Source organism: Alosa pseudoharengus, unplaced genomic scaffold (assembly GCF_046254945.1).
Source record: "Alosa pseudoharengus isolate Yale_2024_CS ecotype anadromous, Long Island Sound unplaced genomic scaffold, YU_APseudo_1.1 YU_APseudo_1.1_scf_20, whole genome shotgun sequence".
In the NCBI taxonomy this organism is placed as follows: domain Eukaryota; kingdom Metazoa; phylum Chordata; class Actinopteri; order Clupeiformes; family Clupeidae; genus Alosa; species Alosa pseudoharengus.
In genome coordinates, this window is record NW_027468664.1 from 12,073,950 (window position 1) to 12,099,434 (window position 25,485).

The following is a 25,485-nucleotide window of genomic DNA, read 5'->3' on the forward strand; positions in this document are numbered from 1 at the left end:
ACATCGTGCCAATCATGTGTTGTTATCTCGCCACTGGAGCAAGATTGGTGTCGTGAAGCCTTGCGCACGCGCAGTTAGACCCAAAGACTGTGCCCGATGAGTGCCCAAAAAACGTTGGCCGCCCAGTGGAGGGACTTGCTTAAAAGGACTTTGGTTTGGCGTCATTTGCAGAAAAGACGCTTACTTACATCCTACGTCATAGGCAAAAGCCAATCGTATCGGTCCATTTTCTGACCCGGGTGAAATGATAATATTGGAAAAAATCATAAAAGTAAGCATGACTGGACCAAGAACTACGTATCTAAATATCTTACAAAATCCAAGTGCACATTTTAAAAATGACTGAACTGAGCTGAAACCAGTTTGTGTATGTCAGCGTGGATGGTTACTATGGCAACGAACACACCGAGTTGTAAGAATTGAGAAATATGGTAAGACAGACGTTAGCATCTAACAAGTTCTTGCATTGATAGAGCTATACTAGAATATTGACGTACTTATAAACCATCCGTTTATACCTCCGTTATATCATTAATAGCGAAAGCATTGCAACTGTTGTGTCTTATTCCACGGAGGTTGTAAAGTCAGACCTGTATCGATAACGTTAGCTAGCTTCTAACTTCTACTCAGAAAGTGTGGTCAGCCAAGATAGCTGTAACGTTAGTGCTAACTTAACATAATATATCCTACTCTCTTTACATTACGCAAATGATTAATTACAAGAATGGGAAAGTCATTACTGAGCTTCTTGCTATCCTTTCTCATTTTTGCCTTGAGTTATAGGCTAATGCAGTAATAGTGATATCTTGAAGGTTGTAGCTACATCTCTAGGGCATGAATTTTCGTTGTATTGCATCTCTCTGCGATATTGCTAATATACAAACTTTTTTATAGTCAGGCAAAAAGAAAGGAGGCAAGCTGAGCAAAGTGGAGAAGGAGCGGTTGCAGAGAGAGGACGATGCACGCAAACATAAGGAGGAGGGTACGTTTCCTGTGGCAACTTATTTTGACGTTACACGCCACTGTCGACAGATTAACAATATTGCATAGTCAGACTGTTTATTGGACGTAATCTAGTCTAGTCGTGTCTGAGCCAATAGTTTACGATGTTAATCTTGGTGTACGTGGTGTGCATTCATTTTTGCTTTTCATAACATTGTGGATGATATGACAGTTATTCTATGTGGAACAGTAGGCTTCTATGTTTATGTTCATGTTTATTATGGTATGTTTATTTATCGTGCTCCCTGATATAATTCATGTCAGTAATCACCAAAATACTCACTAATCCATTTTGGGTTAACCAAATGTCTGCCCAGAATTCGCAAATTAGAACATACATAACATAAAACCAATACAATCTGACAACAATGATAAATTGTAGGACTACAACTATGGATTTGTTTTTCTGGACATGCACACATATAAACTAAACATACAAACAACACTATTCTTTTTACCCAGAAATATTCATGGTATAAGAATGTTGCTGAGTAGGTTTTGTCAGCCATCTGCAGACAACACAAGGCAGCTATGGATCATTTTATTCAACATGAAGACCTGCACATTGATATGGTAACTCTCAGTTGGTAGGACTCCAAAGCACAACAAAACGTGGAAACTCCCTCAGCTGCCAAGACTGAAAACAGACACATAACCCAGATATCAAATAGCTCAGTGACGGTGGTTGTAGTGACTTGTATTGAGTGGCATCGTGCATGATGCAGCTTGTGTGTGTGTGTGTGTGTGTGTGTGTGTGTGTGCGCCTGTGATATTGTGTCTTCTCAGAGGAGGCCCGTTTGGTGGCGGAGCGAGAGGAGCAGGAAAGGAGGGAGAGACAACAGCAAGAGCAGGAGGAGCAGGAGAGGCTGGAGCTCAAGGTAACGGTGTCATCCACTGGCCACCAGAGTCACATTTGACTGGATACCAAGATTGGATCTTAAGTTGAGACAGGGAGCTTCAGTGTGGAGGAGATCAATCCTATTATATTACTGCTAATTATGCCATTTAGAATTTAGAATTCAGCCAATAAGAATATAGCAGTACAGTACGGGGGCAGCCGTGGCCCACTGGTTAGCACTCTGCACTTGTAACCGTCGGGTTGCCGGTTCGAGCCCCGACCAGCGGGCCACGGCTGAAGTGCCCTTGAGCAAGGCACCTAACCCCTCACTGCTCCCCGAGTGCCGCTGTTGTTGCAGGCAGCTCACTGCGCCGGGATTAGTGTGTGCTTTACCTCACTGTGTGCTGTGTTTCACTAATTCACGGATTGGGTTAAATGCAGAGACCAAATTTCCCTCACGGGATCAAAAGAGTATATATACTTATACTTATATTATTGCTGGCATATTGAGGCATGACTGGGAGAGTAAATTATTCTAGTGTGCGGCCTCTTAACAGGACAAGGAACGCAGAGAGGATGAGCTGAATGAACTGCGCCATCTGCTGGAGGAAAACCAGGCTGCTGTCACTAAATGGGAGTCTGAATCCAGGGAAAAAACTAAGGTGCCTTCATCAGATTCTATCGGTTGCTTTGAAATGCTTCTTGTCACTGAAGCTGTGTTCTTCATCTGAATGCATTGTTGCCATTTATCTTTGTATTCTTATTTATAAGCAACTTATGCTAAAGCCCATGGACAAGACAATTCAAGACAAAAAACAAAACAAAAAAAGAAACAGTAGTCTGCACAGTAGTCAATGCAGGCCCTGAAATACTAGAGATGTAGAACACTTGCAGGCAGTAGGCATTAGCTAATCATACAGACTAGACTGACCACAGATTTTGTAAGCGTTCGCTGAATGTCCACAGTGGGAGCGCTACATGCGTTGTGATGGCAGCCCAGACCCGTCGGTGCTGCAGGAGATCAACACCTTCATCACCCTCTGGCGGGAGGACCCTGAGGCTCAGGTCAAACCCATCCTGCAGCAGTGCGATCTGGCACTGAGGGTAAAGCTCTCTCTGACCACCACCTGTTCATCAACATGGCAGAAAGAATAACACAACACACTCCACAATGATTATGTTTATGATGTTATTTAATTTAGCATTTAACAATATCTTTTCTTTGATCAGTATCAACATAGTATCTAAAGCGGATATATCATAAGATATTAGAGAAACAGCACATGAAGCGAAATGTTATATGGTCTTTTGGGCCCTCACCGTCGACTTCAAGGCAGCACTGCCTGGAAGGCACTAGGGTTAGGCAAGGGTTAGTGTTAGGGTCAGTATTAGATGCCTTGAAGTCGACGGTGGCAGCGAAGTCGATGGTGGGGGCCCAAAAGACCATTAAGCACACCAAACATGCAGTGTGACCTGGCGCTGAGGGTCAAGCTCTCTCATCTGACCAGCATCACCTGCATGTCAACATGACACACTAAGAGCCTGCTCACTGGCAGCGTCATTTCACTCACTGTTATAACTAACATTGACAATGACTGTGCGTATAATTGCAATATACAGTTATTTTAATATGCAGATTACCATGCAAATGAATCTAGTTAGTGAATGAGACAGGAAAACACCCCAACACACTCCAATTGTTATATTATAATTTGATTTAATTTAATTGATAATTTATCAATACTTATTGAATTATTGTCTTTGATCAGTATCAACATAGTATCTAAAGTGGATATGTCATAAGATATTATAGAAACAACATATGAAATATGGTTGTTAATGATAATAATACAGTAAAGTATTGTAGGGACAGTCCATGAGGCATACTCTCATACACATTGCACACTGTAGTATGTGTCAGTATACATGTGACATGCAGGTTGATGTGATGGGTCATCTCCTCTGTGCAGCTCATTGATGAGCTGGAGGGTCTGTTGGCTGACCAACCGGAGCCTCAGGAGTCCATCCAGCACAAGGAGACGCTGCAGTCGCTCCAGGAACTCATCCTCGCCAAACAGAACCTCATCACTGAGGAAGTTCTCAAGGTGGGCCACTTCGGAGAGATACTGAGAACAGCTTCATTTATTCACATTTAAAATGTAGACTAGAAATACTGATTGTCTGGATTGAACTACACCTTATGTTCATATGTTGTTATTATTTGTTTGTTTTTGGCAGTTGGCAAAGACTCAGTCGGATATCGAAACAGGGAATATGCAGACAGTGATCCAAGACAAGAACATCACTCTGTGTCTCTGGGCCAACCTGAACAAGAACCCAAGGTATATCCTTCATAAGAAAAGTATTACCTTAAAACTTTTTACTTTTTAAAAGTTTTATCTTAAAAAAAATTTTTGGGTAGGAGGGAAGCAGTAGTGTCAGTGTCCCATATCACATGCGGGCTCAATGAGAGTATGTGTGTGTGTGTGTGAGTTATTCTAGTTGTGCCTGTGTGTCTGTGTTCTCTGCAGGTTTAAAGGTTTCGAATTCCAGGAGGTGCAGCTGAGCTTCAGGCTGCCCAAGCAGCTGGCCGTGGGCGACGTGGCCGTCCGCATCCTGCACGCGCGTTACGACCACCTGTCCCGCCTGAGTCGGCCCACGCCGCCACGCTCGCGCAGCTCCTTCGCCAGCGTTGTCGCCGGGGGCGACCAGGAGCCGCAGGGGCCCCAGGACACCCCTGCCGCTGCGGAGACGGAGGGGGAAGGCGAGGGGAGAGGCAGTGAGGCTGAAGTGATGTCGCTGAAGTCAGAGGGCAGGAAGGTGTGTTCATGAAGTCATGAGAGGATGGATAGATGAATGAATTAATGGATGAGCGGATGAATGGAATGGATGGATGGATGGATGAATGGATGGATGGATGGTGGTTCAAAACATGTTTGTGGGTTGGTGTGTGCTAGTAGGAGTGAGTTGATAGCAGCAGCAAGCGCTCAGATTGTCTGTCATGTAGCCTGAATGTGTGTGTGTGTGTGTGTGTGTGTGTGTGTGTGTGTGTTGCAGACTGCTGTCAGTATGCAGTCTGGGAAGGAGGACAGGAAGAGTGCTGCACTGAAGCCAGTAGATGAACATGGGAATGAGCCAGAGGAGACTGAGACCATGGTAGAGGGCATAGACTCAGGTGAGTGAGTGCTCCGAGTGGAAGAAAAGAGAGAGGGAGAGATGTTTGTGTGTGTGAGGGAGAGAGAGAGAGAGAGAGAGGTAGAGAGAGAGCGCTTGCAGAGCACAGCATGCACAACAACATGCATTACACAGAACAAAACAGAGCATAGGCATTTCAGACAGCCCATCAAAATTGTTGTTTCTTCACGTTCGGTTGCTATTTCTTGGTCATTTTTGAATGTTTGAAAATAAAAATCTCCAAATAACACCTTAAAGGTGTCGTAGCGTGAGGTTTACCCACTGCATAACACTACCCAACACTACACAACGCTAGCCATTACGTTACACCAATACTGTTGTCTCTCTGTGGTCAAAGGTGAGGGTGGCTCCCCGTCACCCGCTGTGGACCCAGTGGCCGACAGCCTGGTGGGGAGCATAGTGGACTTGCACCAGTTGAGCTCTCTGGGCGGCGTCTTCTACTTCGATGCGTTCCACCTGCCACCTCAGGCTCACTCGCTCAACGGCTGGGAGATCCGACAGGTGAGTCTGCAGAGCCGTTGAACCTGCCTCTGGAATATTCCAGAAAAATCCCATGTGGTCTTAAGGTGATGATAGTACACAGGGTAACCTTTAAAGCAATGTTGTCGAACAATAGCACTGACCATTGATTTTTGGGCAGTTTTATTTGCCAATACATTTTTAACCAGAGATCTTAAATCATCAGCAGACAACTTGCCATGACCATACAGCCTATGGCCATGACCATCAAACATTATACCAGAACATTAGGAACCTGTGATGTTATTGCCTGGCAACTTGGCTCAAAACGTTGCCCCATGTACCTTCACCTTTAAGCATGGAGAGTGGCTAGAGCAGAGGTTCTCAAGCTTTTTGGGGCTAAGGCACCCCAGAAATCAAACCAAAACGCCAAGGCATACCAGCTTATGGTAACCACTGGGCTAGAGGATGTGAACTGTGTTTATATGAATAGACAAGCACTCTGGGGCAGTGCTTCCTGTCATATGCTCATACAGTAAGTACTTCCTAAGATGCAAAGACGCACCAACCATTCCAGTGGGCTGATAACTTATTTTCTTTTCTTTTGCCATGAGATACCTTTTTTTAGATACTTAAATATTAACTGAAATAAATCTGAATGTGCTTGTACGTGCTGGATATGAGAAAAGTAGTTTCTGGTTTCTTGACTTGTTTGTTAAACACTATGAGAACAATGCAAGTGGTTCTGTTGTTCAGAACAGATGTACAGCAGACATAATGACCAGCTCCCTGCTCCATGACACTGGGGTTATGTTCTGTTTCTCTCTCTCTCTCTCTCTCTCTCTCTCTCTCTCTCTCTCTCTCTCCTCCTCTACCATCTGGTCAGCTGCTGGACACAGGCCTGCAGGTGTTCCCTTACCCCTCAGAACAGACCCCTCTGCACAGCTCCACCTCTGGCAAACTGGACGAGAGCGGCGCCCTCTCCTACCCTCCAGTCGGAGTGTCTGTCAAGCTGCCGGACACGGTCATCTTCCTGGAGGACCCCCAGGTGGTCAGATGGGACCCCGCAGGTGAGGTGGACGGATGCTTGTCAACTTCACTCACCTCCGGCCAACGCTGCACTATGAAACCCATTGGTACTGTAATTGGCTTAATAATTATTATTATTTTCAATGGCCTGCCGCTGCGCCGAGCAAAGCGCAAACAACGTTTTGCTGCTCTGCTGCTCTTGCGTGTACCGTGGTCGAAGTTCAACAATGTTGAACTTTGACCGTGGCACACTGTAAATCACAGGTACCGGTATTTTGCGCTGAGCCCGGCGACAAGCACATCAAAAAATCTATGGGACATTACCTCAACCAAGAGCAACCTAGCGACGAGCGCAGCGCATGCCGCATACAATGTGAAGTCCCCTTTAGGTGTGCTCAGTTAGCAGCACTTCATTATAGGAATTGTAATTGAGATTTAAGCAGATAATTACTTTATTCATCATCAAGGGGAAATTGCAGTGTTGCAGCAGCAATTTACATAGATAATAAGAAAAACACTCAGATTACACACAGTGTTGGTATTAAAAACACTGTATAAAGAAATATACCAATGTACGTATTATATATGAAAAAGAGGAAAAATAGCCTGTACTGCCCTGCTTATAAAAAATAAACAGTATTGCTATTATTTATGAAAAAGCCTTTACTGCTGTTACTATTAAAGAAAAAAAGAGAAAAAAACAGTGCAGGTGTGTGCAGTGCAACTGTGATCAGGCGTCTCTCTAATGTCTCCATGACAACTCTCCCTGCTCCAGACCAGCACTGGAAAACAGACTGCATCAGCGATGTGTCGTACAACGCAGAGGCCAGGAGGGTCTCCTTCAACATGGACGCCTTCTATGCCTTCACGCTCATGCAGGACATGTACGCCAACATGCCCTTCCAGGACTGGGAGCTGAGGCCCCTGGCACAGGACTCGGCCCTCCTCACTATCACTGGGGCCCTCATAGACGTCCGAATCACCATCAAGGTAGGAACACCTATAGCCATCAGAGACAGATGGGTATTAAGTCACGAGAGCTTCATAGTGTTGAGTAGATGTGAATAATAAATTTCAAATGTAATTATTTGATATTAATTATATTTATCTCCCCGGAGACTTTAATTTTGGCCTTTAATTTTGAATAACAGGACACCGTTCCATATCAATGCTTATGAATGGTAACTATAACAACCATAGTAGGACGAAGGTTGCAGCGCTCTAGAATCTTGGTTGCAGGCTTCCCAACAATGGAATCAACTGTAAACAAGCTAACTGTCCATGCTAAAGTTGTACAACAAGCTGAACTAGTGAGCTTCTTTTTAAACAGAACCGCGTGTTTCCAGTGTTTACAGTGGCAACCGGGTGATAAGCGGGATAACGGCCTTCGAGGTGTGTCCAGTTATACGGAATTAATGGACTTGGGCGGAGGCAACTCCGTAGAGTTTTTGGCCCTCGCCCTCGTCCATTAATTCCGTATAACAGGACACCTCGGTATATATAACATTTATATATATATATATATATATATATATATATATATATATATATATATATATATATATATATATATATATATATATATATATATATATATAAGCTATATATAACATTTATATATAATTATATATAACATTTCTAAACCAACCAAGGTGTGTTTGAGAACAGCAAGACTACCATCAAGGGAATAAGAGTGCCCCCAAGTGGCCATTACAAGTTTTGCATTGCATTCAGTCAAGAGGGCTTGGCTGAGATCGAATTAGGCTTGATAATATTAATTATGGGGCACTAGTTAGTTCAAATTGAATAAAATGCAGGAAATGAGACCAGACCTGATAGAATTTACCCCTACCATCATTCAGTCTTGCAATAAGATCTTCAAATGAGGCTGTGTCTGTTATTAACTTCAGCCACTCTGTAAAACTAGGCCTTACTTGGCTTTTCCAGTGTCTAAGAATGATTCGTACTGCAGTGATAAACCCAGCTAGTGTCAGAGCAGATTCCGCTTTAGAAACCCCCGGTGGCAAAAGTGACCTATCTCCAAGTAGACACAGCTGGGGAGACTCTGGCAATGGTGTGGCTAACCAATCAGCAATAGTTTTAAAAAAGGAAAGACCAGGAGACAATCCCACAAAAGATGGAGGTAGGAGCCTGTGACGATCAGATATCATATTGAATTCAGTTCCCTGCACGTAGCAGAGCACATTCTGGCACATCCACCTGACACACCCCGACGTGATGTCAATCAGCATCACACTGCCAGTAATAGAGAAGGAAATGTTATTTTTTTATTTTTTTATTTTTTTATCCAGACACTTACAACACAGAATAACAATAAACATTACATCTGCATTGAAAGTAACAGTTTAAAGTAAATCAAAGTCAAATCAAATCATAGTAATTGGACTAATACTAATAAATAATTTTGTGTCCCCACTCCTGCTCCCTGGTAACACCTCTGATCTTAGTGTTAACTCCTTACATTACCAGAGAGCTACCTTACAGTAGCATAGAAAGCCAAACCAACAGTGTTTAGTTTATCACACAAATAACATGAAGTTGCTCAGCCACCATTATCTCACAAATGTGCTCAAAGCATCAAGCGTATATTATAGGAGAGCGGATATCCAGTGTGAGTACTGAGCAGCCTTTCATGTCTAATAGGACTTATTAGCAGAGCTTAGTCACATTTCCTGAGACCACACCAAGGCCTCTGTGTGCCCTCATTGTATTGCATGTGGCTTTGAAGAACCAAAAGGCAAATTTCATGTGATAGTATATCAGGGCATTTACATACAACTTATATACTCATGCAAATATGATGTGCTTATGTCCATGCAAGGTGTTCTCACAGGGTAAAGTCTGGGTGTTAATGTAGTTTGTGCTTGTGAATGTGTTTAAATGTATGTGTACGGCACAGGATATTTGCAAATGCAAATACAGTCTTCAGAGTTGCAATATTAAGCTGGGCAGACAATGTGTTTTTTTGTTCATATGACATGATAACTCGCACTACACATTTCAATCGGACGTGATTGCTGTGCTCACACTGTATATTCTACTGCTTACATTGTATGACAGCCAAAATAAAAATCTGACATGTCAGATATCCAGTAGGGTTGGATCTGAGCTGGAACATTGTCTTCTAGTCAGGCGTTGTGTACCTACTACATGACAAATCAGACAGGAATTCAAAAGTTTGTTGGATCAGACTGATTTGGTGCTCAAATCGGGTCAATATCACAGTGCCTGCTTGGACTTATCCTCTTCCCTTCTCTTTCTGTAAACCTGCAGCACCCTGTAAACTTGCATCATCATTTGCAAAGCATTAATCATCCTTGACGGGCTATTTGTGTACGTCACGGCTCACCAGTTAGTTGCTTTGGGTGAAGCAATTGTTTGTATAGTCTGTATAAAAAGATGACCGACGTGGCTCCATTCAGTTATGTTGTATAGAACTAAAGGCCACAATCCCTCCACTGTCTCGTCCACTCAGTATAGTATAGTATAAATACTATATATACATCCTATATTCATCCTCTTCACTATATATACAGCCATTGATTGTTTGTGTGTTGCCAGGGTGACCAGTGCATGCTTCAGACGGAGCATGAGCACGCTCCTGCCCACCTCCTTGACCGGTGGATGAGTGCGCCAGCGCTCCAGGCGGCCATGACCAGCGCCGGCATCAACATCTTCACCAGCGATCACTCCGACAAGTATGTCAGCGTCAACGCCAAGGTGAGCCCCTACACACAGAGTGTGGTGAGACTGCGTCTGTCTCGGAGTATCCTCAACCTCAGTCCAGTGTTTCGTAGGGCGATCTCAGAAAGCAGTATTGCAGTAATAGACAGACATGGCACCCTTGACTGGAGCGTGGATTCGAGTTGAAAGTGAACGTTTTTTTTATAAATCCCTTACATGTCCCATGCAAACCAATAATCCTGTGCTGTTGACATACAAGCTGAGGAAAGGAAAAGGCCTGTGGGAAGTTGGGAACATTAATTTATTTAGGACATCTTTCTCTGTCTCTGTATGTGCATCCCTGTGTGTGTATGTGTGAGTTAGGACCCGCTGATTGAGCACACGGTCTATGAGCAGATGGCCCTGGTCTCCTCAGCTGTGGCTTTTGCCTGGAGCCGATGGAACTCACAGTGTGGACAAGAACACCTGGTATTAAAGGTACAGCACACACACAAACACTACAACACAATTGTTCTGAGACACACACAAACAACAAGCAGGGAAAAAAACAACCTTGTACACTGTCAGAGGCACAGATGCATAAACTAATCCATAAAGGCCATAATCTAGAAACTAGAAATTGTTCAGGTTGATTCTGAAGAAGTTACTCAGGTATTAGTTAAGTTTTGGTAGTCTCCAAACTCTTTCATACACTCAGACACAAACTTACAAACACTGCACTCTGTGTGAACTGTGCCAATGAGGAAGTTTATTAGATATGGAATTCAGTGTCAGCAGGAGGAACTTGAGCGGAGATCCCAGACTTGACTGACAGGTTTGTAAATATTGCAAAACAGGGAAGCCCGTAACTCATTCCAGTTCATTCCGAGTTATACTAGTCAGTCACTCCCAGCTACCGTGTAGTCAGCCAGTACAGGACTAACTAAACTTCAGCTCCATTAAGGTACTGTTGGGAGGTGGGCAAAAACACATTTGCTATGGATTTGCTTCTTCATAATACTGGCTCATGAACTCCTCACCATGTTTGGGCCTCTTGTAGCCTCAACATACATACACACACGGCAAATGATTGGTAGAAATGGAAGTGTTTTGAAACGGTGGACGTGCATAAATTAACTGAACCTTTTGACCCCTCCTCCACCCCCTATTCCCCCAGCACATTCACTTGATATCATCTGTATATTGTTGTCTAGGGAGTTTTTCTTCGCCCCTGTTACCCATGGGCCTTCTGATTGTTTAGCACTCTGTAAAGCGCCATGAGACATGTGCAATGTTTTGGCGCTATATAAGTGATAATGAATTGAAATTGATTTTGTTCCATCAGTGTATAATCCGGAGCACACGGAGCGGATTGTCTGTTCATCGTGTTGCCAGAGTGATCACAATGACAGGAATGCACTGAATGTGTAAACATACTTCTGATCTCACTCTTAAGATTTCTGATCTTCTCCGTCAGGTATGTGAGCAGCTGGAGGGCGAGCCGGTGGAGGACGACGCCTGGTCCCTGTACCTGCTGGGTGCCCAGAGGAGTCAGCGGCTGGCCATGGGCGAGGACGGCGCCTCCTTCAGCCCGCAGCTGGCACCGCACTCCGAGTTCCACTCCACCTTCCTGCACATGCTGCTGGACGGCTTGAGCGCCGCGGCGAAGGAGCGCGTGCGCGCGTCGCACCACCTCCACGTGGAGACTGTGCAGAGGCTGCTGTGTGGCACGCGGGTGCTCACCTACTCCTGAACACACACACACACACACACAGGGTGCTCACCTACTCCTGAACACACACACACACACACACACACAGGGTGCTCACCTACTCCTGAACACACACACACACACACACACACAGGGTGCTCACCTACTCCTGAACACACACACACACACACACACAGGGTGCTCACCTACTCCTGAACACACACACACACACACACACACACACAGGGTGCTCACCTACTCCTGAACACACACACACACACAGGGTGCTCACCTACTCCTGAACAAAACACACACACAGGGTGCTCACCTACTCCTGAACAAAACACACACACACACACAGGGTGCTCACCTACTCCTGAACAAAACACACACAGGGTGCTCACCTACTCCTGAACAAACACACACACAGGGTTCTCACCTACTCCTGAACAAACACACACACACACACACACACACACAGGGTGCTCACCTACTCCTGAACAAACACACACACACAGGGTGCTCACCTACTCCTGAACAAACACACACACACACACACACACACACACACACACACACACACACACACACACACACACACACAGGGTGCTCACCTACTCCTGAACAAACACACACACACACACAGGGTGCTCACCTACTCCTGAACAAAAACACACACACACACACACACAGGGTACTCACCTACTCCTGAGCAAAACACACAGGTTGCATACATCGTTACATGTACAGAGACTTGTCAGTGCACACACACACTTATGCAAACACCATACATGTAGCTACATGCTCAAGGCCTCATATGCACCCTCATGTGTGAATGAGTGAACGATTGAGAGAGAGAGAGTGTGGGTGAGTGAGTGAGTGTGTGTGTGTGTGTTGAACTCCTGCCAAAACAGATACCAGACACTGAATCATTCTCCTCAGTACATTGAGTTACTTTATTGTGCAAAGCCTTTGTCTCCCCCTCTTTGGACATACAAAAGTGTATGAAGTCAAAACAGTGATGAACACAGCAAGAACATGAGACAAATAAAAACCATTGTGTGCTTGTAACAAACAGTAACAAAAAATAGATATAATAAAGAGAAAAAGAGTGAGGTTTTAAATCCCCCTCACTCTTCATCTAATAACATAGAACTAAAAGAATAAATTATGTTCCCCTTGGAATTGGCAGCTTAAAGAAATAACCAGTTCATGATTCCATGACTTCATGTAGCTGCTATTAAAATATGTAAGTCACTGATTTAGAAATAAGTGGTGGGGAAAAAATGTGCTTAAAAGGCAGCTTCTTTGTCAAGCCCAAGTGCCATCTTGGATTTAGAAATAAATCTATGAAAGAAAAATAAAGTGAGTATTTCAAAACCAGGCAGCCAAAGCTCCTATCCAAAGGAAACAAAAACAAAAATAAAAACAAAAACATCCATGATTCAATTGGGCAGTGTCTAGGACGTGAATTTAGTGTATCACGATCGTTTAAGCACCCAGTCGCAATGCAACCGCGATGCCAAATTGTGTTCTCAAGTTGATATGGCAACGGGGGAGCCCGCAGAGTCATGTGTCCATATTGCATGTCAGTTTCTGTGGCAGCACTGCCATCCTTGTGTGAGAGGAGCGCAGCCATCAAGTTTGAGCTGAGCGGAGCTGACCAGACCAGAGCAATCGAGAGCAGAACGGCATAAGGACAGCTGAGTCAGGTGCTGCAGATTACAATACTGCTGCTCCACACATACACACACGCAGGTGAACTAAAAAAGTAATTAAACAAACACAAACAAGTGATTGCAGCACAGGTAGCGTGAAGTACAAGGGTGGAGGTTGTAGGGTGGTGGTGGAGGTGGTGAAGGGCAGGGGAGGGGGGTCACTGTCTGGTCCCCCCTCCACCCCCCTTTGGTGCCTTGTCCCGACTGTCCCGTGGCTTCCGCTCTCCGCTGGGCGGTCAGACGGGGGGCTGTCCGTTGTGCCGGAGGCTGGTGTAGGGCCACAGCAGCTGCTGGATGGTCATCCAGGAGTCCCCGGTGCCCACGGGGGCTGCGTCCGCCGCCGGCTGCAGCACCAGGCTGGCCAGGATGGCCAGGAGGCCGGCGAGCACCAACAGCATGGCCGCCCACACCCACAGGCTACGGGGCAGTCCCGGACGCCACGCCGACAAGTTGGGGAGAGAGAAGGAGGGGGGCGAGGCCCTGCTGCCGGTGGCGGAGTGGAGGGGCTCGTCTGTGGACGGTGTGGACCCTGGTTGCTCCTTGGGAGGGGTGGGGCTGGGAGTCTGGCTTTGGCTGGAGGATACGAGAGAGCGAGAGAGAGAGACAGAAGGGAAAAGCAAGGAAAGAAGGGAGTGAGAGCAAGAGATGGAGTGAGAGAGGAAGGGATGTGAGTGAAGAGGATAAAGGGAGAGAAAAGGGCAAAAAGAAGAGGACGCAAATAAGAGTTAGGAGAGAATTCAGTCAATATATTTGAGGAGTTGGATGTGGAGTACATATGACAGCTCGGCAGTTCAGAAGCAAGCGGCAAGACAACGACTTGACTATTAAGATAGGACTAAACCCAAAATAGCGACAGATCTGGTTGATGGAGGCGTTCATCACTTCAGAAGCAAAAGCTCAAAGATGAGACGAGAGGAGAGCCATCTCCAGAGGTCTAATCATGATGGATGGGAAGAAGGAAGATAGGCCATGTTGTACAAAGAAGAATAGCTGCACTGGACACAGCAGCGTTTGTAGGCAGGAGGTTATGGGGAAGATTAGCTGAGAAGTTCGACGGAAGTACATACACACAAGATGACTGCGGACGTTCTGCACCGTTAAACCTTTGGAAGAAAAAGTAGAGGATTAATGTTAAGGAAGTGTTTATGAGCCATCGTTTACTGATATCATTTAAAGGTGCACTCAGAACCTAAGTAGCATGTTCAACCCACCTCATATAATAAGATTTATTTTTTTACCCAATTTAAAAATGTTATATTCCAGAAGACCTTTAGTTTGGAAACCAATGTGTACCGTAAAAGAAAGGGTTTTACAGTGCATAGTGGGTTACTGCAAGTTTTGTAAACAACTAATGAAGGTTACTGATGTGTAGCACAGTTGTCCACATATTTCCAAAGGTCTAGTGCACATTTAAATGGCCCTGAAAATGCGGCTCAGAACGAGATGTTCAGAACGACGGCAAAAAGCAAGGCTTCGGGGCAAATTGGAGAATCAACAGTAATGGTCGACATGTCCAGAAAGTGATGGAAACCCGGAGATCATGTAGATGTTATTATGAAGATCTGACACCAGCAGCACTGCTCTCTGCACTGCAGGGGGCTTGTGAAGGGAGGTGTCCCCTGTGCATGTCAAAGGAGCTGCAGACAGTGGCAAGCGACGAACGCCACCGATTGTGAAAGAAGCAGTTTGCGTTTTCTTTCCACTCACTCACTCACTCTCACACACACAACCACCTTTGGAGCAGTTACCTATTTCCCTATTAATATTCACTCATATTCTCCCAGTCTCCCCCCACTAAACCCTATCTTGTAAGTGATGAGCAATTTTCTCACACCCATATGCACATATTGTAGTGCACACACGCTTATAACACACCCACTCATAGCATTTCAGCAGCATGAAAGCATTTCAACTCCACAAGGCTGGACTTCAACCTTTCTTTCACCTCTCCCCCACACACACACACACACACACACACACACACACACACGAAGCATCTCAGCAAGCACGAGAGCGAGGCGAGTTGGATCGGCGTCGAGTGTGTTCTCACTAACATCTTGAGGGGCATAATGAGGGAGGTGAGCTTGTTGCCCAGCTCCGTGAGGCTGGACTTCCTCCTCTCCACCACCGGTTCCTCTCGCCGCTCCTCCTCTGAGTGAGAGTCTGTGTCGTAGCCAAACCTGTCAGTCACAAATAGCCACACGTCACTGACCCCAGACATGCCTCAGCGCACCCACCTGCGCCACCTCCAATCAGGGCTGTATGGCATGTGTCAGCTACAACTGATCACAGACCAGTTTGATAAATGGCAAAATGGCAGCTCTGCTTTATGTATAAAGTAACCAGTGATACACCGTTGTATTTTTTCACCCCTCCACCCAATTGCAAAGCATGGTGGTTAAATTGAATGTTGAGTCACCTGCCGAAATACAAGATGGACAACCTGAAAGGCATGCAGTGATATCTACTTGTCTGATCAAATTTAGTGCATCACTGGTTACGGTCACCTCGAAGAGGAAACACACTGGTTCCCAAAAGTGAGGCTGCCAGGTTATGCCACCTCCCTTCTTTAGAATAGAAGCAGTTGTTTGATGGCTCGTGTTGATACAGGGCTGGCCACACCTTACCGATTCACATGCGGGTAGTCGTCCAGACAGTTTCTAGAACCTTCACTGTCGGGCCATGCCCCAGAACTAACGAAGCGCTTCAGTGGCGGGCGCTGACCGCTGCCTCCTTTCCTGCAAACCACGTCAGGTCACATCACATCAGATCACATCACATCACATCATTATGCAATTTTGAGCCTCACAGGCTCCTGTACTCCTGTTTCTCCCCCCCCCCCCCCCCCCCCCCCCCCCCCGACTTTGCATTATGGACACGGCTAGGGGCTCGGCCATGCAAATGCAATTTGTCTCAATCCAGGCAATAGAAAATGCAAAACAAATGGATCGGGCCTCACAGGTCATTTTGTACACTTTACATAACCTCAAAGTGCATTGGATGGCACACAAATTACCTCAAAAGTGCATGTAATTGCATGCAGCTGACCTAAAGGTGCATAATGATTACATGTAGTTGACCTCAGCATGCATATAATTGCATGTGGACTGCAGATGAGAGGGTTGCATGTGTATTAAGTTTGATACATACCAGGGGGGTCTCCTGGATAGTCTGTCAGTTTCCATGTCTCCAGAGTCTGGGGATTTGGACTGTAAGTAGAAGGTTACAGGGACAGGTGAAGATTGACTAATTCAGCAGATTAGGGCAAGTCAATGTAAGGTAATGCCACATAGAATAGTTCATACATATAATTCATAATCCTTAAAGTTGAAATTATGTCCTTGGTCACTGGAAAACTGGATCCATTACAGTTTGCTTATCAAAACTGGTAGAAGTGTTGATGACGCAAAACTTTTTATTTTAGATACAGTATATAAACACTTGGAGAAGCCTGGGTCCCATGTTAGGCTTTTATTTGCAGATTTTTCTTCTGCTTTCAACAAAATGCAGCCACATATCCTGATCGAGAGACTAGCAAATGATTTTCAGGTACCGAATCAACTATTGCTGCTACTTTTACATTTTTTAACAGATAGAACACAGAGAGTCTTCGTAAATGGTCAGTTGTCCCAACCTATTACCTAAAATACTGGCTCGCCGCAAGGATGTGTACTTTCTCCCTTGTTATTTATTTTGTACACAGATAGCTGCAGGTCTTTCCAACAAGGAAGCTACCTAGTCAAGTTTTCAGATGACACTGCACTGCTATCTTTATTCCAAGGTCCACATTCCAGTCATGGGCTAGCGTTGACATCATTTGTGAAGTGGTGCGACAATCATTTTTTAGATTTAAATGTAGCCAAAACAAAGGAGCTCATAATTGATTTTAGGAGGACAAAGGCAGAACAAATAGCAAGTGTCATACATGGGGGGGAGGGATGTGGAAATTGTTGATTCTTACAAGTACTTAGGTACAATATTTGACAGTGAGCTCAAGTTTCATGTAAACACTGAGACAATTGTCAAAAAGGGACAACAGAGAATTCATCTGCTGAGGAAGCTTAACTCCTTCAGTGTCTCTAAAACCATTTTACGTAACTTTTATCAGTCTTTTATTGAGAGTCTTTTAACTTTTTCTTTTTTATGTTGGTTCAATAGCCTATCAGTCAAAGACAAGAACAGTCTCAGCACTTCATCAAAGATTATTGGAACACAGCTAAATAGTCTGAGTGCTCTGTTTAACAAACAGGCAGTCCAAAAGGCTAAAAGTATCATCAGTCAGCCTGATCATGTTTTAGGTGGTGAATTTTCATTAATGCCCTCTGGGAGGCGCTATTATTCTGTCAGGACAAAAACAAAAAGGTATTCTGGATCCTTCATCCCTACATCCATTAGATTATTAAATAAGGTTGAAGGGATAGAGTACACTACTGAAAATTTTGATTTACTGAGCGCTGTTCATCACTGACAGGACAGGGTGCCTGACTGTATGTGTGTGTTAAGATGTATATGTCTTATCTTCTTATTTCTTTTCTTTTCTTTAGGTCTTGTATTTCTATATTTTATATTACATAACTTTTTTTATTTATTTATACTATTTATTTATTGTAGATTGATGGAGACCGGGACTGCAAACTTAATTGCCCACTGATGGGATTAATAAAGTTTTCTGAATCTCTCTGAATCTGAAAATGCATTACACAAACAGGAGCTTTACAGCTAGGTTGTGCAAAATTCTAATTGCAATTCTGCTTCCTGTTTGCTACCTCAATTGAAATGCAAGTGAAATTCAAGAATTGAATTGGAATTTAAGAGCCAGTTTCAATTCAATTCACAAATTTTGCACAAGCCCAGCACCTGAACCTTAAAGACTGGACCTGAAGACAGCGACACTTAACAGTAGTACTTTAAAATACAGTATATAAATGCTACAGCATATTTATATTTTGATATTTTTGTTAACACAAAAAATGTATTAATGTCATTATTTTGTAAACAAAGAAGATTATAAACAGGCAATTATGAATAAGCATACATATGGCTTTGAAACAATGGTATGTTTAGATATGTCCAACCTTTTTATTATCTGTAGCGATAATGAATATCAAAAGGTTTTTTTTTTGTATTTTTCTCCATAGATGCAATTATCTATTGAAGGAAGGTCACATGAACCTACCTGTTCTGTTGCTAACTAAAACTCTACTCTGAAGTGTCTTAACAGTTTTTCCTCATGGCTACAATTGATTTAGCTAGTGATTTTCAATATTTTCAAATAGAATTATGCATATTAAAGGAACCATATGTAAGAAATGTATTTCAATTAATCATAAAATGGCCCTGATATGTCACTAGACATTAAGAGGTCATGTTCATTTCAAATACTTATATCACTGACAACAGTAGTCCGGCCAGGATATTGTCATTTAAAAAGTGAAGTTGCAGCCCTCAACCTATGTTGATGGTGTGTTTTGTCATGTCATGTAGTGTTTTGGCCTGATGCGCCACCCTCCACCTATCTACTAATCACAAAGTCAGTAGTGTTTCGGCATCGGGGTTGGCAACCTTGAGTCAGGGGGGAGGGGATACACCACTCTACAGTAATTTGAAAGTGATTGCAGTACCAGTTTTGGCCACAATCTTACATATGGTTCCTTTAATACTTATTTTTATGGGAAAGTGTTTTGAATGTTTTGAATGATTTCATTTTCATGTTTCATGAAAAACACAAAATAATATCATGGTACGTAACTTAATGAAGATTGTATGTCTTTTCCTTCACACTTTTTCCCACACACATTTTTCAAAATATCTGCATTCTATTATTAATGCTGAAGTGTGGTCTTAGCACACCATAGCATAGTGCTACCATAGCATGTCTAAACATACTGTTATAGTACCGTAGTGTAGCCTTTTTACATACAGCTACTGCTCCCAATATTATTATTAGTCATAATAAGATTAAGAAGCTAAAGGATAATGATAATATTAAGACAACGACTATTAATGCCTTAAAATGTCTGTTTTCAGGATAGTGTCATTTAGTGCAACAGAGAAGCGTCATACAGTACAACGGTAATATTGACATAAAACCGCTAGGTGAATGATCCAGAAGGAATCATAATTGGTTCATACAAAATGTATATAAATTCCTTTATGAACAAAAAACATGTTAAGACTTATTTTGTGGAAACATACAAAAGACCAAGCGTCCCAAAAGTAATGAAAGGCCTTGAAAATTAAAAAGAGAATAACTGTCTTTTTATGGTCTTTGAAGTTTTGCTAAACTTATATAGTGAATATTACTAAGAATGTTCCTTCCATATATTATTTTCAAATAATCCATTGTTGCACTTTTTTGCGTCATTTGTTTCTATAATCAACATTAAAAATGTTATATCAAACAAAAAACTAAAAACAAAATGTATAATAATATAGGTGACCTGTTTGTGCACATGGTCAAATCAAGAAAAAATATAATTTGCTATTTCTATTTTTTGCTGGGTTGACACACCTCATTCATCGTTTACCCATAATCATTTTATTACAGACTACTGAAAGGGCACAGGAAGTGAGGTATAAGTGAATCTGTTACTGCGTGGAGCATGGGTGTGTGCATAGGGGTCAATAAGAAGAGATGGGTAAGTGTACGTGTGTGATGAATGGACGTCCAGTAACTGTGTGTGTGTAGCACGATTCTGTACTGAGGGTTAGTCTCACCAGGTCTCCGCTGCGTGGGATCACTGCGATGCTGACCCGTCGTGAGGAGGACTGCTGCATGGTGGGTAAGATATGGAGAGAGTTTCATAACAGCTAAACATACAGCTCTCCATCAATCACACACACACACTGTGTATGGTTGGTGTCAAATTACCACCAACTGATTAGAATTGGCACTAAGTCACTGGATGGGCCAATTCCATTTAAGGCTATTTAAACAAAGTCCATACTAGTGTTTTTATAAGCCGGGACTAGAGAAACACACACTTATGGTGTAGGTTTAATCTGAAATGAATCCCAGCAGGAATAATAGTCTGCAATGGCTTAGAGTAAACAGTAAAGAAATGAATCTGGAACCTTGTTATTATCTTCACCTACAGTTCATGGAACTTACCTTATAGTACTGTGAACCAGACTGCTTCTTATTCCTAAAGTCATCAGCTGAAAACAAGATGGACAACAACAACTTGCAGTATAAATATTTCATATGATGCAACAGCATTATAGTAGTTAGGATCCTAGTGGCATAGTTGTTCATGTCCAAACATTACACATCCAGAATACAGATTTTTTATTTGTAGCTTAAGTGTGAGTTTTGCCAACTTAAAAACGTTGAGACAGAGGCAACAGACTTAATGTTCATCACAACTACAGATCACAGTTAATGGTTTTATATGTTATTATCTCTAAATAACGAAAATATATTTTAAAGATGATCATTCACACACAGCTTTAATCCACAGTCCAATGGTCATGTTCACTACAGCTGATGAGCAGTTATATGGATGTGGTTATTATTTCCAAGGCAGTCCACATGATTGGGCAAACCAGGGGTGGAACTGTTGATCCCACACAAAGGCTAAAAATACCAGTTTAAATTACCCAGCCACTATAACTTCATGGCAATTTGGCAGCGGCCATTATCCAAAGCAACCAGGGTGGATATACTGTACATCATACATGGGCAACATACGGCCCGCGGGCCACATCCGGCCCGTGGGCTTTCCCTGACCGGCCCGCGTAAGGTCCGTGAAAGAACAATAGTCAAGAGCCTAGCATAGAGATAAAGCATGCAAATCAATATCGTTGTTTTTATTTTGAAAGCGACTGCTATTTGTACGCCCATACATTTGTGCGTGGATGCATACGATGTAAACACCCTCACTGATGTGCTGGTGAACAGAATTTATGCTTCTGCGTCGACACAATGCAGTTGCCTTTACGTCGGCGTAAACCTTTCAAAGTTTTGTGTCTCTTATGTCTGCGTCGCTCACCACCGCAAAGTTGTTAGAACGACTGGAACTCCTACTGCTGCTCGTTGGCGATATGAAGTGTTCATTTCAAAACGTTACTGGCAGATAGACAGTTTACAATAGGATAACCCCGTAATTGTAACCAAAATATGTCTGAGTTTATTTGCAAAGCTTATGTTAGCGAACTAGTATGATGCTACTACCCACAGGTTGCTTGAAGCAGCCGGCTCAACACACAGAGCGAGTTGACCAATCACAGTTATGTGCATAAAGTTAAAGCAAAAAAATAGCCTACATTTTTAAAAAAGTTTTCTTTGTACATGTTGATTAACTAATGACAGCCTACTATTGTCTGCTCCACATTTTCGTAGTCTAATTCTGCATAGAGTTAATTTAATGATGGTAATGATTTAATGATGAAATATTGCTAAGTGTTGATGAAATGGTGGCACAGGCCTATCGGTTTCATGACCTAGCCTAATTATATAGATATTGTAGTACTTTTTTTATATCAGTCTTTGAAAACTGAAAAAAATGTCAATGTCAAAAAATCATTTTGGAGAATGAGGATTAAATACTGGACATAGATTAAATATTGCTGTTTTTCCTTTGTCTCCCTCATATTTTCGTCAGTTCTTACAACTAGTAAACAAAACCATATGATTTACTTAATGTTATACAAGAACAGAATAGAATTGAATAGAATTGAGTTCAGACTTGAGTTTGGTATTTTGGGTCCGGCCCTCCTCAACAGTCCCAGTTTGTCATGTGGCCCCTTGGGGAAATTAGTTGCCCACCCCTGCTGTACATGAATATCAGTGTGGTCCCTGGATCGATCGCATGACCCTGGTGGTGTTAGCACCATGCTTTACTAGCTGTGCTGGAGTTGTAGACCATGATTACTACATTTATATTTAGTCACATAGCAGTTACTTTCATCCAAAGTGACTCACACTGTTCTGTGTGTTGTTGTCTTGTAAGGATGCAGGGATGGAGCTACCTCTGAATGTCATGTTTATGTTTAGTTATATAGCAGATGCTTTTGTCCCAAGTCACTTCAATTCAATTTAGTTTGATCTATTCTACATAGCGCCATGACATGAGAATGTCATGTCATCTGAAGAGCCCAGCTGGACAAATATACGGTTTGATCAGGAGGCGGGGACAGAGGTGAGGTTCCTGGTTACCTCTGTCCATGGCGTGGGAGCCGAAGGAGCGCTCGCTGTGTGTGACGGACTCTCGGAGCTCCAGCAGCTCGGCGTGCTCCTTGGTGTAGGTGCGCCGCAGGTTCTCCACGTGCTGGATCATCACCTCCACGGCCTTACCAATACGGCTCTCCTGCAGGGGGGCACAGCAATGGGCCTCTTTAGGGTAGACTGGCAGGCACACACCAACACCTCTCTGTCTCACACACACACAGTATGTGTCTCTTACAGGTCTTTACACAGTATCTATGTCTTTCTTACTCTCTTACACACTTACACACACACACACACACACACAGTGACCCAGACCTGGTGGATGGCGCCCAGCATCTCTGAGCGGCTGGAAACCCTGACCATGGACTGGATGAGGATCTCCAGGTTCTTCTGCAGCCGATGGATGATCTCCATGGACTGACCGTCATCCTCACAGAGAGGGATCAGGGCCTGGGGAAGAGAACAGCACAACAGTTAGCACACACACACACACACACACACACACACACACACACACACACACACACACACACACACACCCCAAGGTCATCCTTTCAAAAGGAGATTGATGGCTCAGTGTTGACAAGATCAATAAACACATTACTTCACTTCAAGACACACACGTCCACACACACATACTTTGTTGTATCAACATCATCTACAGAAAAAGAACAGGGCCTAGACATAGACACATTAGAACAATGTGTGTGTGCTCAAGTGGACTGTATATTGTTCTCTGCTCCAGAGAACAATATACAGTCCACTTGAGCACACACACACACCTTCATATCACACCAAGGAAATAGTGAGTAGTACCATTATAGATTTACAAAATAAAAAAATAAAAAATAAAAAATAATAATCAAGGCATGCAGTCTGTTACAGCAACTCCCACTTCCATGGGACACATTAGGTAGGACATTTTGGACTAGACACCCCCGTATCTCTAACACATTAAATAGGACAATTTGGACAAGTCCCTCCTTTTATCTCAGGTCTCCTGAACTTCAATCTGTCCACTTTTCTCCTCCAGTGTTGGTCAACAGTTGGATATTACCTGCCTCTCTCTCCCCCAGATGATTTGAATTCAGTTGCTCTATTTGTATAAGTGCATACTCAAAACATCAACTATACAATCATTATAATTGTTCATAAGCATAGCAATCTTGCTCTCACCTCCCCCTATCCACCTCTATATTTTTCTGTCTGCCTCTCCTACTTGCAGTAGGTTTGTCTCCATCTTTTACTCTACTCCCTTTCTTCATTTAGCACTGCCTCCCAAGTCAATTGTGCACAGAGCTATGCAAAACAATCACCGGCCCATATTGCGATATGAAAGATTCTTACAATGACCACAACAAACGACATGCGACACGACCTGGCTCTCACACACACACACACACACCTCTTCCACCCCTCTCAGTCCCTCCCCCTCACCTGCAGTAATCCCTGGCAGCTGGACACCTCGCGTCGGACGTTGTCCTCGGCCAGGTCGCGGGAGCGCTCTTCTAGCCGCAGCCTCTTGTCCAGCGTGAACATGTCACACTTGAAGCCCAGAGACAGGCGGTGGAACTCCGCCTGACAGGATGGAGGAAGCAGGATATTTACAGGTGACACACACACACACACACACACACAGACACACATATGCATATATATTCACATAGATGCATGAGGATTTTTCTTTAGACATGTTGTCAGGCAGAAGAAGAAGTGTGACCAAGTTAGAAGAGAAAAGGTTACATTCAAATCAGGACCAGGAAACACTCTGCTGCTCTGCTGTGTCCATAAACATAGCTAACCTAAAGTGGCCCAAGGCAACTTTTGAACCTTTTATTTTCTGCTCGTGTGAAGTCTTAAAAGTATCTCCTTTGTAATGATCAGATTTGGTGAGCCGAGTATGCCGTTTGTGCACCTATCGTGAACCCAATGGAAGAACGCTCTGGTGGAGAAATACAACACCATGACTCACCTCAATTTCCTTTTCACTGGCGGACAGGCTCCAGCTAACACACAAACAAACAAACACACACACACATTCATGTTCAGCTTCAGGTTTTACATCATGGAGTGACATTCCTACCAAGTAAAATCTAATCATCTGTAGATAATAACTGTGATGTGTGTGTAATGCATCACTGGGAAAATAATGCAAGGGCTGCCAGTCTGCCATGTGCCTACCTGTTTCTCCTGTCCTCACGATCACTGGCATCTTCAGACACAACTGAGGTCTCACCTGGAAAAAGAGAGGAAGGGTGAGAGAGGGGGACAACAGAAACATACAGAAGAGTGAGAGTGAGAGTGAGAGTGAGAGTGAGAGTGAGAGAGAGAGATATCTCAAGTGAGCAGTCCTACCTTCCTTCTCCGTTGCAGCAGACACCTCACTGTCTTCCTGCACTTTTTGTCCCTCGGGGGCCTCTGTACTCTGTTCCTTCTCCTGAAGCAGGACAACAGAATCTGCATCATTGCCCTGCTCTGACTTGTTCATTGTCTTCTTCAGACTTGTTCAACACTTAATGGATTCACAGCTCTGTCTCCACAGTTAGCGAATGACTCCTTCCCACCTGTTAACACACCTACTCTCTTTCTCTCTCTCTCTCTCTCTCTCTCTCTCTCACCCTTCCGCCACGAGTCACTAATAGAGCTGTCCCACAGCACAGTTAAAAAAAAACAAACAAAA

General features: G+C 43.5%; 2 protein-coding genes across 2 annotated transcripts in view; one reads left to right on the plus strand and one right to left on the minus strand.

The window, feature by feature from the left end:
• The first annotated feature begins 381 nt into the window (after positions 1-381).
• dnai7 (dynein axonemal intermediate chain 7) lies at positions 382-12,415 on the plus strand. The gene is made up of 15 exons (XM_076297523.1): positions 382-393; positions 895-982; positions 1,789-1,880; positions 2,398-2,502; positions 2,807-2,944; positions 3,811-3,945; positions 4,079-4,182; positions 4,372-4,660; positions 4,898-5,003; positions 5,373-5,536; positions 6,381-6,564; positions 7,299-7,513; positions 10,106-10,264; positions 10,592-10,705; positions 11,685-12,415. Exons 1-15 carry the CDS (start codon positions 382-384, stop codon positions 11,958-11,960), a joined length of 2,181 nt encoding a protein of 726 aa, XP_076153638.1. The 3' UTR covers positions 11,961-12,415.
• Positions 12,416-12,847: 432 nt separating this feature from the next.
• lrmp (lymphoid-restricted membrane protein) overlaps positions 12,848-25,485 on the minus strand; it is a 33,875-nt gene continuing 21,237 nt past the window's right edge. Inside the window, exons 28-40 of the mRNA XM_076297524.1 lie at positions 25,161-25,242; positions 24,987-25,041; positions 24,763-24,805; positions 24,243-24,383; positions 23,121-23,255; positions 22,794-22,944; positions 20,748-20,794; positions 20,354-20,407; positions 16,787-16,845; positions 16,264-16,374; positions 15,691-15,816; positions 14,704-14,739; positions 12,848-14,209 (exon numbers count right to left, since the gene is read on the minus strand). Coding sequence (XP_076153639.1) covers positions 13,873-14,209; positions 14,704-14,739; positions 15,691-15,816; positions 16,264-16,374; positions 16,787-16,845; positions 20,354-20,407; positions 20,748-20,794; positions 22,794-22,944; positions 23,121-23,255; positions 24,243-24,383; positions 24,763-24,805; positions 24,987-25,041; positions 25,161-25,242 — 1,377 coding nt within the window. The 3' untranslated portion in view covers positions 12,848-13,872. The remainder of the gene's footprint in view (positions 14,210-14,703; positions 14,740-15,690; positions 15,817-16,263; positions 16,375-16,786; positions 16,846-20,353; positions 20,408-20,747; positions 20,795-22,793; positions 22,945-23,120; positions 23,256-24,242; positions 24,384-24,762; positions 24,806-24,986; positions 25,042-25,160; positions 25,243-25,485) is intronic.

Excerpts from the sequence above, each read along its gene's own strand:
- dnai7 (XM_076297523.1), top strand. Across the intron at positions 4,183-4,371 it reads AACCTGAACAAGAACCCAAG|GTTTAAAGGTTTCGAATTCC; the intron begins GTATATCCTTCA and ends TGTTCTCTGCAG. Across the intron at positions 5,537-6,380 it reads ACGGCTGGGAGATCCGACAG|CTGCTGGACACAGGCCTGCA; the intron begins GTGAGTCTGCAG and ends CCATCTGGTCAG.